The 15,868-nt window shown below is 48.6% G+C and overlaps 1 protein-coding gene across 4 annotated transcripts in view; it reads left to right on the plus strand.

Moving 5' to 3' along the window:
* The window catches only part of CYTH1 (cytohesin 1), a 914,859-nt gene that overhangs the window by 869,059 nt on the left and 29,932 nt on the right, over positions 1 to 15,868 (plus strand). For all 4 annotated transcript variants that reach the window (XM_069655238.1, XM_069655235.1, XM_069655237.1 and 1 more), the window contains exon 11: positions 10,790 to 10,861. In XM_069655238.1, the coding sequence (XP_069511339.1) occupies positions 10,790 to 10,861 (72 nt within the window). The remainder of the gene's footprint in view (positions 1 to 10,789; positions 10,862 to 15,868) is intronic.

Raw genomic sequence — 15,868 nt, forward strand, 5'->3', positions numbered from 1 at the left:
CCTGGCCTACCGGAAGGTTTTTCAGATGGCGACGGAAGCCTTTCTTCGACGTTGTGGGAGAGGTCAAAGCGTTTCCAGGCAGAAAACACAAATCCCCCCCCCCCCCCCCCACCCGACTACTCAGGGGTACCCCATGAAACTCTGGAGAGACTACATTTCTGTATGGAGAAAATGGAAAGGTTTATGGAACACCAAAACCTACCAACACCCAAAAGACCAAGAGAAGGACCCCAGGGTTAAATTTCCTAGGCTGGTTAATCCTTCACATGAGGAATTAGATGTGTATAACAACATTTTCAGGAAGAGGATGAATTTTTGGGTGTAGAGGAAGAACGAAACCTAGAGGAGGAGGGTTTTCAAGAAGATCCAGATACAGGTGCAGGGAGCTTCGGAGAAGAACTAGAGGTAGTTACCTCACACCCCTGGCAGTCCCCATCAGCGTACTCTGACCCTGATGCCATAACCCTATCTCCTCTCAAAGACTCGCCTATTAGGAACACATCTCATATAGATGACCAACCTATGTTTAATGCACTGTTGCGCAAAGCAGCAGCGCATTTCGAATTAGACACAGGGGAGACCTCTCCTGACATTGACTTTGTGGAAAAAGTAATTAAGGAGAAACCCCCTGTCAGTCAAACCATTCCACTCCTTGCTTCAGTAAAAAGAAGAATCACCCCTTCTCTATCCACTCCTGCGTTGGTCAGAGGGGTCAACCCTCGAATAGAAAAACTCTTCAGTCCATCTCCTTCTGACCCTTTGTACGTCAGGGGCCACTCCGTACCAGACTCCCTTGTAGTAACTAATACATGGAAGAGGGCAGGGGTGCCACTGTCCACCAGCAAGGCACCTCCAGACAAGGAGGGGGAAAAGCTGTATGCCCTGGGGAAAAGAATCACAGCTTCTGCCGCTTTCTTAGCAAGGATCGCTAATAACAACTCTTTACTAGCAAGCTACGCAGACACACAGTGGAGCAAGCTACGTAGCGACGCTGAAGAGGCACCAGAACCCCTGCGTACACGCCTTCTGGCCACAATCACAGAAGGGACACTAGTGAACCATAGCATCGTTAAAAACACTTTAGATGCTGCAGAAACTGCTGGGCGTTCCCTAGTCCAAGGGATACTCCTCAAACGCCATGTCTGGCTGCGCAATTCGGGGTTTAAACCTGAAACACAGGCTTCCCTGATCAACAAACCTGATACCTATCTCTTCGGTAAGGCAGTTGATGAGGCCCTAGAAAATGCTAAAAAGGAGTTTGACACTATCAAGACCCTTGACCAGATTTCTAGGCCCCCTAACAGACGCGGCTATGGCAATAAGCACTTTTTTCGTGGCCAACGCCAGCAGCAGAATCAACAACAACAATACTCTGCCAACAACTGGTCCTCTAACCAGGGTAATAGTGGCCAGTGCAATCAGAGAGGCCAACGCCGTGGCAAGGGGAGAGGTCGGGCCTCTACCCCTAGAGGCTCCCAAGCCAATAACAGCAAATGACCCGAAGATTCGGGTCCCCTCCCATGCATCGCCGGTCGGGGGCCGGTTAACATAGTTTCTTCCAGCATGGGAGGGAATAACATCAGACCGTTGGGTACTATCAACCATAGCCCGCGGCTACTGTATAGAATTCAACAGTTCCCCAACATACAAACCCCCACCCCCATGACACCAGAACACCTCGCCATCCTTCTACAGGAAGTTGAACAGCTACTGGAAAAAGGAGCTATAGGGGTCGTGCCTCTATCTCAGGTAACGGAAGGTATTTATTCAGTGTACTTCCTTGTACCCAAAAAGGACCTAACCATGCGCCCTGTATTAGATCTGCGCCCAGCGAACAAATTTGTCAAACCCCAAATGTTTTGCATGGTAACCTTACAGGAAGTAATCCCTTTGCTATCACAAGGGGATTACATGACAACACTGGACATGAAAGATGCATACTTTCATATTTTAATGTTGCCAGCGCACAGAAAATACCTGAGGCTCATGATAGAGAACAAACACTACCAGTTCAGAGTGCTACCCTTCGGGATAGCATCAGCACCAAGGGTATTCACGAAAGTACTGGCAGTGGCAGCAGCACATATGCGCAGGTTGTCCATCCCAGTATACCCTTACCTCGACGATTGGCTCATAACTGGATTCTTACGAAACATGCTTCTCCAATACCCAAAAGACTGTAGACCCTTTGTTCCAACTGGGCTTCTCCATCAACGAGAAGAAGTTCAGCTTAGACCCCAGCCAGATCAAACAATTCCTAGGGGCTCTAATTCGAACAAAGGACGGCCTCGTCTTCCCCTCCAACGAGAGGGTCCAAAACATGCTGTTTCAGATCCCCCAATATGTGGCAGGTCGAGAGGTCACGGTACGCAAAGCAATGCGCTTGCTAGGAATGATGGCGTCATGTATTTATTTGGTACCTCACGCGCGCCTGCGCATGCGCCCAATGCAAGAGTGGCTCAACAGCCAGTGGCGTCAGGCCAGCGGACAATGGGACGATCTAGTGGTGGTCTCGCAGGCCTTGGTTCTCGCGCTACGGTGGTGGACAAAGGAAAACCTGCTAATAGGGAAACCTTTTGCCACACCCGCAGTGGAAGCCACTCTAACCACAGACGCATCCCTCACAGGATGGGGGGCTCACCTATCCCATCAGACTGCTCACGGAGTGTGGACTCTGAGCGTAGCATCCAAGCACATAAATCTACTGGAGTTACTGGCGGTGTTCAAGGCACTGAAAGCCTTCCAGGAAGACCTACAAGGAAAGACGGTGATGGTCCTCACGGACAGCACCACAACCATGTACTACCTGAACAAGCAAGGGGGAACCCACTCTCCAGGACTGTCCAAGCTGTCCCAGAACATCTGGAAGTGGGCTCTCAGACACATGTTCCTACTGTCACAACATGTACCAGGGGAACTCAATCTGCTAGCAGACGAACTTAGTAGAGTTTTCCCCCTGCCCACAGAGTACGAATGGCGGTTACACGAAGACATCGTCTTCACACAGTGGGGTTTCCCAGAAATAGACCTGTTCGCAACTCTGGAGAACTCACAATGCCAAGATTACGCCTCCAGATACCCTCAGAACCAGTCCAAGGGGAACGGTCTATCGATTCCATGGTCAGGGAAATTTGTTTACGCTTTTCCCCCCCGACGCCCTTCTCAACAAGATTGTGCACAAGATGCACCGGGAACAAGCCACCATGATACTGGTGGCCCCTATGTGGGCCCGGCAACCATGGTTCGCTCATCTGATGGAGATGTCTCTGTCTCCACCAGTGAAACTGCCGTGCCCGTACAACATGCTGTCACAGGACACTGCATCCATGCCCTCAAACCTTGAACTTAGCAGCCTAGCTCCTGAGGTCATAGAATTTGGACATCTACAACTTCCACAAAGGTGCATGGACATCCTCAGGGAAGCTAGAAAACCTAACACTCGTCACTGTTATTCTAGCAAATGGAAGAGATTTGTCATCTGGTGTAGAGGAAGAAGCATCAACCCCGTTGACTGCTCTCCCACACAAATTGTCCTGTACCTGACCCATTTGCTGGACTCGGGTCTAGGATTCAATTCTATTAAAGTCCACCTAGCGGCACTTTCTGCATACACCACTTCCCAACTCAGTGTCATGGTGGAAAGTCCCAGTTATCAAAGCCTTCATGGAAGGGGTAAAAAGGATACACCCTCCAATAGCAAACCCAGCTCCCGGCTGGGACCTAAATGTGGTACTCACCAGGCTCATGGGTTCACCCTTTGAACCCATGCACAAGGCAACTCTTAAAGACCTCACTCTTAAGACTGCTTTTCTAATAGCTATCACCTCCATTAGGAGAGTAAGTGAACTACAGGCTCTTTCTGTTCTAGACCCCTTTGTAACGGTTCACAGAGATAAGGTGGTTCTACGCACACACCCAACGTTTGCACCAAAATTCATCTCGAAATTCAATGTCAACCAGTCAATAGAACTACCAACGTTCTTTCAAAATCCTTCAAATCTAGGAGAAATGAGCCTGCATACACTTGATGTGCGCAGAGCTCTCATGTTTTATATGGAAAGAACTAGACCACTGAGAAAGACTAATCAGTTCTTTGTCTCGGTGGCAGCAGGAAGAGAAGGAGATGCATAATCAAAGTCCACTATATCTAGATGGATTGTTCATTGCATCACTCTCTGTTATACTCTTGCTAAGAGAACTACCCTTCAAGCCAAGAGCACACTCTACTCGTGGCACTGGGGCATCCATAGCATTCATTGCAAATGTTCCCCTTGAGTCCATCTGCAAAGCGGCAACCTGGAGTTCTGTACACACCTTTACAAAACACTACTGTCTAGATGCCCACTCTAGATCTGATTCCCAGGTGGGACAAGCAGTATTAAGACATCTTTTCTCTACTGTTCCTTCTCACAACCCACCTCCAACTCCGGGTACTGCTCGCTAGTCTATGCACAGCATGTGATTCTAAGCAGATTAACAAACATCAGAAGACAATGCATTACTTACCGTAAAGGCATTTCTGATGGTTGTATCTGCTTAGATTCACATGTGCCCACCCTTCCTCCCCGCTCGGATGGAAGGAACATGGACATCCTTTTATATCTCTCTCTTTTCTGTACTCACTCACGTCTAGAAGGCTCCCTCAGGGCAGAAAAAATACAGAGAACTCGACGCGTGAGGGATTGTGGGTACACTGCACGTCACTATAGGGATAGCGTTACATATATATATATATGATATATATATATATGATGGTTGTATCTGCTTAGATTCACATGCTGTGCACATGGTCCAACATCCAGTGGTAACCACAGAGTATTGCATCTTGTCTTTCGATGATCGAAAGGGGACGTCGGCATAGGCGTGTCTGTAACACTATCCCTAACGTGACATGTAGTGTACCCAAAATCACTGAGGTCCCTCTGATCGTATTTTTTCTGCCATGAGGGAGCCCAAGGCTAACGTGAGTGAGTACATAAAGAGAGAAAGTAGTAAGACGTCTATGTTCCTTCCGCCCGAGCGGGGAGGAAGGGTGGGCGCATGTGAATCTAAGCAGATACAATCATCAGAAATGCTATTACGGTAAGTAAATCATGTCTTCTGATGCTTGTTAATCTGCTTACAATCACATGCTATGCATAGACTAGCGAGCAGTACCCGCGGTTGGTGGTGGGTTGTGAGAAGGAACAGTAGTGAAAAGATGTCTTGGTACTGCTTGTCCCACCTGAGAATCAGACCTAGAATGAGTGTTTAGGCAGTAGTGTTTTGTAAAGGTGTGTACAGAACTCCAGGTTGCCGCTTTGCAAATGGACTCCATGGGAACATTTGCAATGAATGCCCTGGAAACCCCAGTGGCTCGAGTAGAATATGCTCTAGGTTTGAAGGGCAGTTCTCTCTTAGCAAGAGTCTAACAAAGTGTGATGCATTTGACTATACACCTTGAGATAGCTGACTTAGAGACGGGATCACCTTCTCTGCCAGCTGCCACTCAAACGAAAAATTGGTTTGTTTTCCTCAGTGGTTTTGTTCTTTCCAGGTAAAACATGACTGCCCTGCACACATTTAATGTGTAGGCTTCTTTCGGCCATGTTAGTGGGGTTCTGGAAGAAAGTGGGCAGTTCTATTGACTGTTTCACGTGGAACTTGGAAATAAATTTAGGCGCAAATCCAGGGTGAGTGTGCAGAACCACCTTATCTCTGTGAACAGTAACGAAAGGGTCAAGTACTGAAAGGGCCTGTAGTTCACAATCCTTCTAATAGAAGTGATAGCCACTAGGAAGGCTGTTTTATAGGTAAGGTATTTTACACTTGCCTTGTGCATAGGCTCAAAGGGAGACCCCATGAGTCTAGTCAGAACCACATTTAAGTCCCATCCGGGAGCCGGTATTTAAAATGGGGGGATGAATCCTTTAAACCCCTTCCATGAAGGCCTTGATAACTGGTATTTTCCACCACAACACCTTTTGCTGTGACGTAGTGTAGGCTGAGAGAGCAGCTAGGTGAACCTTTAGGGAATTAAAAACCAGGCCTGAATCCAGTAAGTGGGTCAGGTACAATTCAATGTGAGTAGGAGAGCAGTCAGTGGGATTGACGCCCTTGGCATTACACCAAATAAAGCGTTTCCATTTACTGGAATAGCAGGATCGGGTGTTGGGTTTTCTCGCTTCCCTGAGTAGGTCCATACATCTTTGAGGGAGATGAAGGTGTCCGAACTCTATCCCCATCAGATGAGAGAAACAGGGTTGGCGGGCCCACATGGGGGCCACCAATATCATGGTCACTGGTGCTTGTGCATCTTGTGCACAATCTCGTTGAGTAATGGAGTCGGGGGGGGCAGGGGGTCTCAGAGCGTAAGCACATTTCCCTGACCATGTTATCCAGAGCCTGTTCCCCTTGGAGCGGTTCTGTGGGTACCTGGAGGTGTTATCTTGGCATTGAGCGTTCTCCAGAGTTGCGAACAAAACGATCTCTAGGAAATCCCACTCCGTTGGAGACAATGTCTTTGTGTAGTCACCATTCGTACTCTACAGGTAGTGGGAAATCTCTGCTGAGCACGTCTGCCAGACGATTGAGTTCCCCTGGAACATGTTGGGACAACAGGAACATCCTGTGTTTGAGAGCCCATATCCAAATGTTTTGGGACAGCTTGGATAGCCCTGGAGAGTGTGTGCCCCCTTGTTTGTTCAGGTAGTACATGGCTGTGGTGCAGTCTGTCAAGATCAGGACTGTTTCCCCCTATAACTGTGTCTGAAAGGCTTTCAGTGCTTTTGAATACCTCTAATTGCTCTAACAGATTTATGTGGTTGGACGCTACTTGTGGCGACCACACGCTGTGCGCCGTCTGCTGAAGCAGATGAGCTCCCCACCCCGTGTGTGATGCGGTCGTTAGAGTGGCTTCTACTGCAGGGGTGGTAAAGGTCTTCCCCTTCACAAGGTTTTCCCTCGACCACCACTGCAGAGAGAGAACGAGGGCTGGCGAGACCACTACCAGATCTTCCCATTGTCCGCTATCCTGACACCACTGGCTGTTGTGCCACTCTTGCATGGGACGCATGCGCAGATGCGCCTGAGGAACTAAGTAAATGCAGGACGCCATCATCCCTAACAGCCGCATAACTTTGCTTACCGTCACTTCCCGACTGACAACATACTGAGGGATCTGAAACAGCATGTTTTGAACCCTCTCGTTGGAGGGGAAGACTAGACCGTCTTTCGTCCGAATTAGAGCCCCTAGAAACGGTTTGACTTGACTGGGATAAATGAGGTAGAAAAAAATAGGGTAGTTACCACTGCCACCAGCCAAGTCTTAATGAAAAGGGAGCAAAACAGTGCTCCAAGAGAGACAGACTAAATGGGATAATTATTAACCCTTTCCAATACTCCATGTAAGATGGGGTGTACTGGGTCTGTGGTTAAAAAGACTAAATAAAGTTAATGGCAAATGTACCTTTTCTGGGGGACAGTAGTCAGCCCGATAAAATCGAGTCAGTACTGTGTGTTACCCAGCACTCAAGGTGCTGGGTAACACACACAGTAAAATGGTGTCCATGGAGAAGGTGAAGCTCCATATCCCAAGATCACACAAATTGTAAAAACACACACAGCAAAACACTGGTAAGAGTGGGAAAAAGGCTCACACTCTTACCAGGTGAAAATCCTAGAAATCCAACAAAGCTGCTGAGGGACTTAGTAGGTAAGGGAAATTAGCCATTCTGGAGAATTCTCCCTAACAAAGGCCAAAACTGTTTCTCCACTCTAGGGTTTACCGCCCTGTCTGGGCCGGTGTCAACAAAGAAGGTGCCAAACTCCTCTCGATTGAGCTGAACAAGGGGATGACCTGGCTGGCCGGAGGTGTTTCTTTGAGTATATCCTCCACGAAATAAGAATCTGGTAAGGCCTCTTGAGTGGTGATCTGAATATGGTCAGCCGCCTTCATGAAGAGGGCGTTGAACGCCATCGGATCGTCCACTGGGGAGGCTTGCCGAGCCACTGGATGAACCGGGGGGTGAACTGGGGGCTGAGCGGTGGATTCCGTTGCCACCCGGCCCTTAAGGGGCGTCTGCGCGTCCTCCTGGAGTGCTTCGACGTCCGCTTGTCTTTTGGTGTTAGCACCCTGAACTTTGGATTGCCCAGTCGCAGGCCACGACTGCGGTTGCGGGGAAGGCTGCCGAACAGAGGGTCCCGTCGAAGATTTCGACTGTTCGGTTGGCGCTTTGGTACGTTTCGACACAGTCACCGAAGCAGAACCTTGGGTTGTGTGTTTGGTGTTATGATCGTGTGCGCCCCTGTCGCAGGGTGTTTTCCCCGTAGCGTGACTCGCGTCCGGCCTGGTGGGGTCGGGGTCCAAGAGTGGTCCGCAGTTAGGTGAATGGCTTGCCGACACGGAGGCCTGGTCATCGCAAGTTCCCCCATCACTTTCGGCGGTTGCAACAGCGAGGGAAGAACTTTCGGCCTGCGACATGCCGTAGGCCGCCCACTGCTTTAAGCGGCGCTCCTTAAGTGTTTTAGGGCACAGGAGTCTACAGGCCCCGCAACTCGCTTCTTTGTGGTCGAGGGGCAGACAATTGTGGCACTGATCGTGCTCGTCCTTCCAAAGATATTTGGCCCTGCATGAGGGACAAACCCTAAATGGCGTCTTTTCCTTAGTGAAAGACAATTGGAGCGATGACGAAACCAAGGGAGCAGAAAGGGGTGTGTGAGGAAAGGCATACTTGTAAAGGATATGTCCACCCGACCCCACTCTCCCTACTGTGTAGGCCGGCCGGAAGGTCAGGCCACGTGGACGGCAGCGACAGCGTGATCATCAGGCGTCGAAAGTCCACAGCAGTCTTCGGTGTTGTTTCACAGGACTCAACAGTCGAAGTGACTTCATGGGAATAACGACAAAGTAGATAATGACAATAACGCTACCTCTATGTAAGAGCTCCGCATTAGGGCGACCAGTAATCTAGGTGTAAAAAAACAATCTGTGCAGGCGCTTTGCCCTCCACTCTTCACTCCTGGTCATACCGCCACCAGGTCATCGACACCTTCTCTCTCGGGCGGCGGTTTCTCCAGTGTCATGCTCGCCGGTCTCCCGGCGTCTCCCTTTGCCGATTCTCGCCTGTTTGAAAGTCGTAGGCTTTGCGGCTAGTCTCGACTCCGCCCCTTCTTGGTGCAGTCACATCAGGGGGCTTCTTCTACGTCCAATACTCTCTCCTCCTTTCCGTTAAGCGCAAGACCTTTAAAAGGATATCTTTTACATTCTCTGATGGTTTTGCTTCAGCATTGCCTACAGCCACATATAAGGATTTTGCATTCTTCTTCCCAGTAGGCAGTCCCATACATGATGATCGTGTGGCTGATCCAGTGAGTTCCTCACAGGAATGGGAGTCCTTATCCACTAAGGGGGGAGTCACTCCCACTGAGGTCTCACTTGCCCAGACCACTATGGAGTGGGCTCACCTCCCTTCGCCTCAAGGGGGAGCCACCCCCTTTGAGGCTAGGGATGAGTAAGTCACACTACCCATAAAGAGATGTTGTCTATATTTTTAGTTCAACCTCTGTGCACCCTCAGAATAGCTTGTTTAACACCCCTCACCAAAGGTGTATGGAAAGATCTCCCTAACAATATTGATGCAGGGCGCTATTGATTCTTCCAGTTATTTATCCTACACTTCGACATATGAGGATATTTAGTTTGGGAGGGAACTTAATGAACTCTGACATTGTTCAACCTTCTGATATTCAAATACTGCTGCAGCAAGAAAAACAGGAATATTCCCACGCTTCAATTGTAAGGACTGCAACAATATTATGGAAGATTATGGAAGGCACAGTTTACACATCCAAGGTGCATGAAAACCAAACTATTACTATACAACATGATGGACAACATTTGTTTGTTAACTTTAGTGCCAATGTGCTTTGTGTTATGTAGTGGAAACAGATGAATATTTAGGGAAAGAATGCAAAATACAAAGCTGTGATTCAAACCAATTGCTAGACACTTTAATAGGACTGAACACAACATTGCACAACTAGAATTCAGAATATTAGAAAACAATGAGAAATTACCAGGGGGCATAGACTAGATATGAACTATGTGAAGGTTTTGGAATCTGGTACCATACAAACGCATGTCCCCACAGCTTGAATGAATATCTCCCTTGGCACTCTTGTATCCAATGACATCAACCACATTGGAAATTGACTATTTATTTCAACAAACGTTGGCAAGTCTGTCGTTTTTGCCTACCTGTATTGTAGGGTTAACTGACTTAAGTAGTCTCAGCAGAAACACATTTGAGTTATTTCAGACCGGTTCAGATGTCTACAACCAGCCTGTGCTATGGAAAGTTTGGATATCGATTGGTCATGTGTTATTGCTGTAAGAACCTTTTGGGTGTATGATTTTAGTCTATTAAGCGAAGTAGGATTTTATTATTCTGTGAGTGGACAACATTTATATTGCTCCATACCTTGTAAGTATTACAAAACGATTTTTGATTAAGGTTATGTACTTTGTTTTTTCTAATTAACCACATGGGAAAGGTATTGCTGATTATTGTAAAGCGGTTCTATGAGGAGGTTTGGTTTAAGATATTTGATGCATCTGTGAGATAAGATTTTAACGGGAAAGGTGGTTCACAAAGTGCAATGTTAGACTTCTTAGTCCAGGCCTACGCTTGTGTGCAAGTCCGTGCATTTAAGGAACACACGTCTTTGAGTACCTGTGGATATAATACATGTTTTTGTATGTCTAAATGCCTGTGTTTAAAATATTCACATTTCCTTTTTTTCTATGAAGGACAAGGAACCTCGAGGGATTATCCCCTTGGAAAACCTGAGTATCCGGGAGGTGGAAGATGCCAAAAAGCCAGTAAGTCCCAATACTCTGTCTTTTTGGTGGCTTAAATGTAATGCTTGGAAGGTGGTGTGGTATGGCAGAATCATTAGACGGACAGGGTGGCATTTTGGCTGTTTCCTTATTGTTCTAACACACAAGGTTATAATAAGCTATCCCTGAGTCTATGATCCTCTGTCCTACTCTATAAAGAATAACATAATAGGGTGATTGTCAGGTTATCTTAGAAATCATCTGTCCAGAAACCTATGCTAACCTGAGTTCCTGCACCTACCACTACAAAAGAAAACATACATTCACCATATGTTAAGATGGATTTGCAAAATCTGTCCTGGTGGGAGGATTTTGGGTGGCCACCCTATTTATGGTAAACAGTGAAGACCCTTGAGAGATTAGTCAAAATCCAATCAAGGTTAGGTATTCGAGCAGTCAAGACTTTGTGTCAAGAAAAGCGTGAGAGTGGTCTAGGGCGACAAAGTATCCATACAGAGCATACCAATAATTTAAGTTAGACAGTAAGTATTGTAAGAGTGCAGAGGTACGAGGCTGACCGACAGGAGGCATGGTGATTGCTAAAGACCTTTCTAGGACTGGAGTTTAAAAAAGTAAATAACACCAGTCCTAGGATGTTAGGGAATGCTTTTTAGGGATCTGGAAAGAAAGTCCTCATTGCCAACCTTTTTCTGGCAACCTTTTCACATAGAACCAGCCAAACCCCTTATAGCGGCCCTGCTCATTAGGACACTGTACAGATGCCATATATCCTGCCAACATTTGGGAGTCAGTATACAAAGGAGGTGTGGAAGCATTTCTGCTTGGGGATACCTTGTCCCCTAAGAGTTGGGGGGGGGGGCTGAGGGGAGCACCACCGGTGAGAACCTGCTTGCCCTGTCCCCTAGGGAGTGTTTTGTGTACCGGGCTCACCTTCCTAGTCCAAAAGGGGGATGGCTCCCCTTGGGGAGAGGGGACAAATACCATCGATTAGTCACAATAGGCTGGAGAATAAGTGCTTACTTTTATTTTGTGTGGTTTATAATGTGCTGTAAGCTTTCATATTTGCTTTATAGCCCACATAACTGGTGGGGAATGTAGGAGGTGAGGAGAGTATGAGAGGTGGTTCCCTTCACAACTAGTCCCATACCTGAAATAGTTTAAGCAGGTACTAATGATACTTCTCTTAATTGACGGGTGACGAGCAGAGTTGTGAAAGTTTGTTGAGGGGATTGCATCACTTACACATCCACATGTTTTCAGGTAAGACTATTCGTGTCAACAGTTGCCCACCATATTCCCCAAGAGAGCAATCGGGAGTCAAAATGATACCTGTTGCTGAACATCCGAACATCAAAGCTCTATCCTGCAACGTTTTTTAGAGGATGGTGGTTTGACTGAACTATGATATTCCTGGCTGCCTCCTTGTGGGTGGGAAGTGGACGCTGTCCCTCCTTGAGTGGGGGGCAGGGGGTTGGGGGAGTTCTGTCGCACAATGCACACATTTTACACTTGTTTGAACTTGAATAACACAAAGGTTCAAAGTCTGAAACTCTTAGCGTGGTGGTTTCAGGCAGCCATCCCACATTACCTATCCCACAGAAACTGTATTTGAATGCAAATATTCGAAGGGATTGTGTCCTCCGACGTATTCCTCATCTTAGATATCTCCTTACAGCTCTGCTGGCCTCGGAAATTTTTTTCTCTCTAGCGGGCGCTGCGCGTCGACGTCCTCCGAGTCGATGTCCGTCGACAGCCGCCGTATCGACGTCATCCTGCCTATAAAGGCCGCGCGCAGCGTCCGTTGCTCAGTTCCGTTTTTCCGCGCTTACTCAGTGCCTCGGAATACCGTTGCTCAGTTCTTGTCAGATTAATCCTATTTACCTCGAGTTATTCGATCCATACTCGATGGCTTCCTCGTCGGAACCGACAACTCCTCGATCCGGCTTCAAAAAATGCCGAGATTGTCGGAAAAAGATGTCGCTGACTGACCCTCACAGAGTTTGTCTGTGGTGTTTGGGAGCTGAACACCATTGTTCGGAATGCGAGGACTGTATGTCCATGACAGCTAAGGCCTTGAAGGAGCGTAGGGGGAAGCTGGAGAAAGGTAAGACTTTTAAAGCTTCTTCGTCGACGAAGTCGAGACATTCGTCTCCTCGTCACCATTCACGCTCCAGGTCTCGGAGTGGGTCCCATCACTCCTCGAGATCGAAGCACTCGAAGAGGAGACGTCGAAGATCCCCTTCTCCGTCTTCCTCTTCCTCTGTTTCGCCAAAAAGAATCCCTTGCTCCACGAAACATAGTTCCCGGGCTGAATGGGAGGAATTCCGCAAAAATATGATGAGCGTCTTCGAGAAAGCGGCCTCGACCCCCTCGAAGACTGCCGAGAGCGATGCTCTGGTCGAAAGACCCGAAGGTCAAAAACGCCGCGAGTCGCAGTACCCGGCGAAGGAAACCTCTCGAGCGCGTCTCGAACCCTCGAGTAGGACTATGACCTCCAAACCTTCCTCGAAGGTTCCGTCGACGCCGTCGACGAGGGTTCCGTCGACGCCGAGGTCGGTGTCTTCGACGCCGTTGTCGAAGGGACCTTTGACACACGAGTCTGTCGACTCGACGCCAGCTTCGACACCGGCGTCGACGCCAAGAAAAGTCACGGTCACGACACACCCAGCGACTATCCCCAGGTCCTCGATGGCGATGGCTTCGAGATTGTCGAGTAGAATCCCAATTCTGTCGAGGTCATCGAGGCCTCCGCCTTTGTTTTCGACGCCACGCTCGAAGCCTTCGGCGTCGACGACATCGACGTTTTCGAGGCCGATAATGACAAGTTCGGCACCCTCTGCCTTGGATATGGGATTTACTCCATTTATGAGTTCAGAACAATTGAGAACTATGTCCTCAATTTTGGAAGAGGGTGAATTGTCTGAACAGGAAGACACATTTGAGTTGCAGGGACCTGTAACCCCAATTAGAGAGGAATTTTCCTCTGAAGAACGCAGGTTAAAGGATCTTCATGATTCCTTACATGAGGCAAGTGGGTTAGACACTTCGCCTGAGGTGGAGTTTTCTAGGCCAGACCCGGGGGAGCATGCTGAAACCCCCTATAGAGCCTTAATGGCCAGGAAAACAGAGTTCATGGGGTGGTCTGCACCTTCACACTACCAACTGCACCTCCTCAGAGGTATTCTTCCCTTCCTCTCCTTCCCCCAGAAGCTCACTGTCTCCCGAGCCCTGGTTCTCTCGAAGCTGGATTACTGTAACAGCCTCTATCTTAATCTGCCTGCCTCCACTCTCCGCCCTCTGCAACTCATCCAGAACAGAACTGCGAGACTTGTCCTTGGCCTCAAGCCCAGGGACCGTATCTCTCCAGGACTGAAATCTCTACACTGGCTCCCAGTGGCTGCGAGAATAAAGTTCAAAACCCTCTGCATTGTCCACAAGGCCTTCTGGGGCCTGGGTCCTAAATACCTTCAACTCTCTCTTCCCAAATATCTTCCTCCCCGAGCCCTTCGCTCATCCGCCTCCAACTCCCTCATGGTCAGCCGTTTCTCGAAGCAACGAGCTGGGGGTAGATCTCTCTCCGCGGCAGGAGCCTCCCTCTGGAACAGCCTTCCTGCCTCCCTGAAACTTGAGGAGAACCACCTCCGGTTCCGGAAGCACCTCAAAACCTTCCTCTTTGCTTCTGCTTTCTCTCTCCCTCTCCCCTGCTGAACAGCTAATTAATTCTTCACTAAACTGCACTGATCCTGCAACTGGACCACTCTAAACGGCCTTCGGTCCTGTGCCCAGCCACTGATCCCCTGGAACCCCTCTGCACTGCGGGACTGTCTCTGTATCCCTACAGCCCCCCCCCCCTTCCCCAGCACTTGTTCTGCACTTACCTTGCACTTGCCACCAGATGGCCCTTTTTTATTTATTACTTTACGCCACTTACCTTACTGCACTTCCCCCCCTCCCCTCCCCCTTGCACTTTTTCCCCCTCCCCCACCCCTGCACTTGCGCGATCTGAATGACACCTGGCCTAGTAGGATCGTTTGTTATGTCTCCCCTTGTTCCTCCCCTCCCTGCCTCGTCGCGCCTTGAAACACCTGTGTATAGGCGCGTTACAAATACCATATCATATCATATCATTTCCAACAAGATGACCTCACGGATATTCTTGACAAAGGCCCACAGGAGGATCCTGTGGTGCCTTTTCATAAAGCTCTTCAGAGGAAGATCATGACAAACTGGGAAACCCCAGATGTCGTACCAGCAGTAAATAAAAAACTGTCTACAAAGTACAGGGTATCTTCTACAGACCCGGAGTTTTTGTCTAAACACCCATCCCCAGAAAGTCTGGTGGTACAGGCAGCATTCTCTACCGATGTCAAGACGGCTTATCCTACCGTCCCACAGGACAGGGACGATAAAAAATATGATGCTATGGCAAAGAAAGTCTTTTCAGCATGTAGCATGGCGTTAAAATCTGTTAATGCTACTTGCACCCTTGCTAGGTTCAGCCATACACTTTGGGAGTGTGCTTCTACAGCGGCTGACTGCATCCCGGAGGGAGAAGAAAGGGATGCGTTCCTGAATATTATACAGGACGGTAAAGGCGCTATGTGCGAATCCCTCCAGACGGGCATTGATTCGGCTGACAGTATCAGCAGAGCAATGGCGGCAAGTACATCAACCAGGAGATTCGCTTGGTTGAGAAAGTCCGGTTTTGCCCCAGATGTGCAAGCCAGGCTCTTGAACATGCCATTCGATGGCTCTTCTTTGTTCGGGAAAAAGGCGGATGACAGTTTAGAGAAACTGCAAACTTCAAAAGCAGCAGCAAAATCCCTAGGAGCTGCAATCCGTCAGACTCCTTTTCGTCCCACAGGAACCTCTGCGAGGGGCAAGTCCTTTTGCTTCTACTCCGCATTCGGAAGAGGTAGAGGACGACCGGCTCAAAGGGGACAAAGAAGAACTACCCAAGGTGGACGGGGTAGATATTCAAAAGCCGCAGCAACAGCAGGTGCCTCTTTACCATTGGCATCTGCATCA

Source organism: Ambystoma mexicanum, chromosome 3q (genome assembly GCF_040938575.1).
Source record: "Ambystoma mexicanum isolate Mex_15411 chromosome 3q, UKY_AmexF1_1, whole genome shotgun sequence".
Taxonomy (NCBI): Eukaryota; Metazoa; Chordata; class Amphibia; order Caudata; family Ambystomatidae; genus Ambystoma; species Ambystoma mexicanum.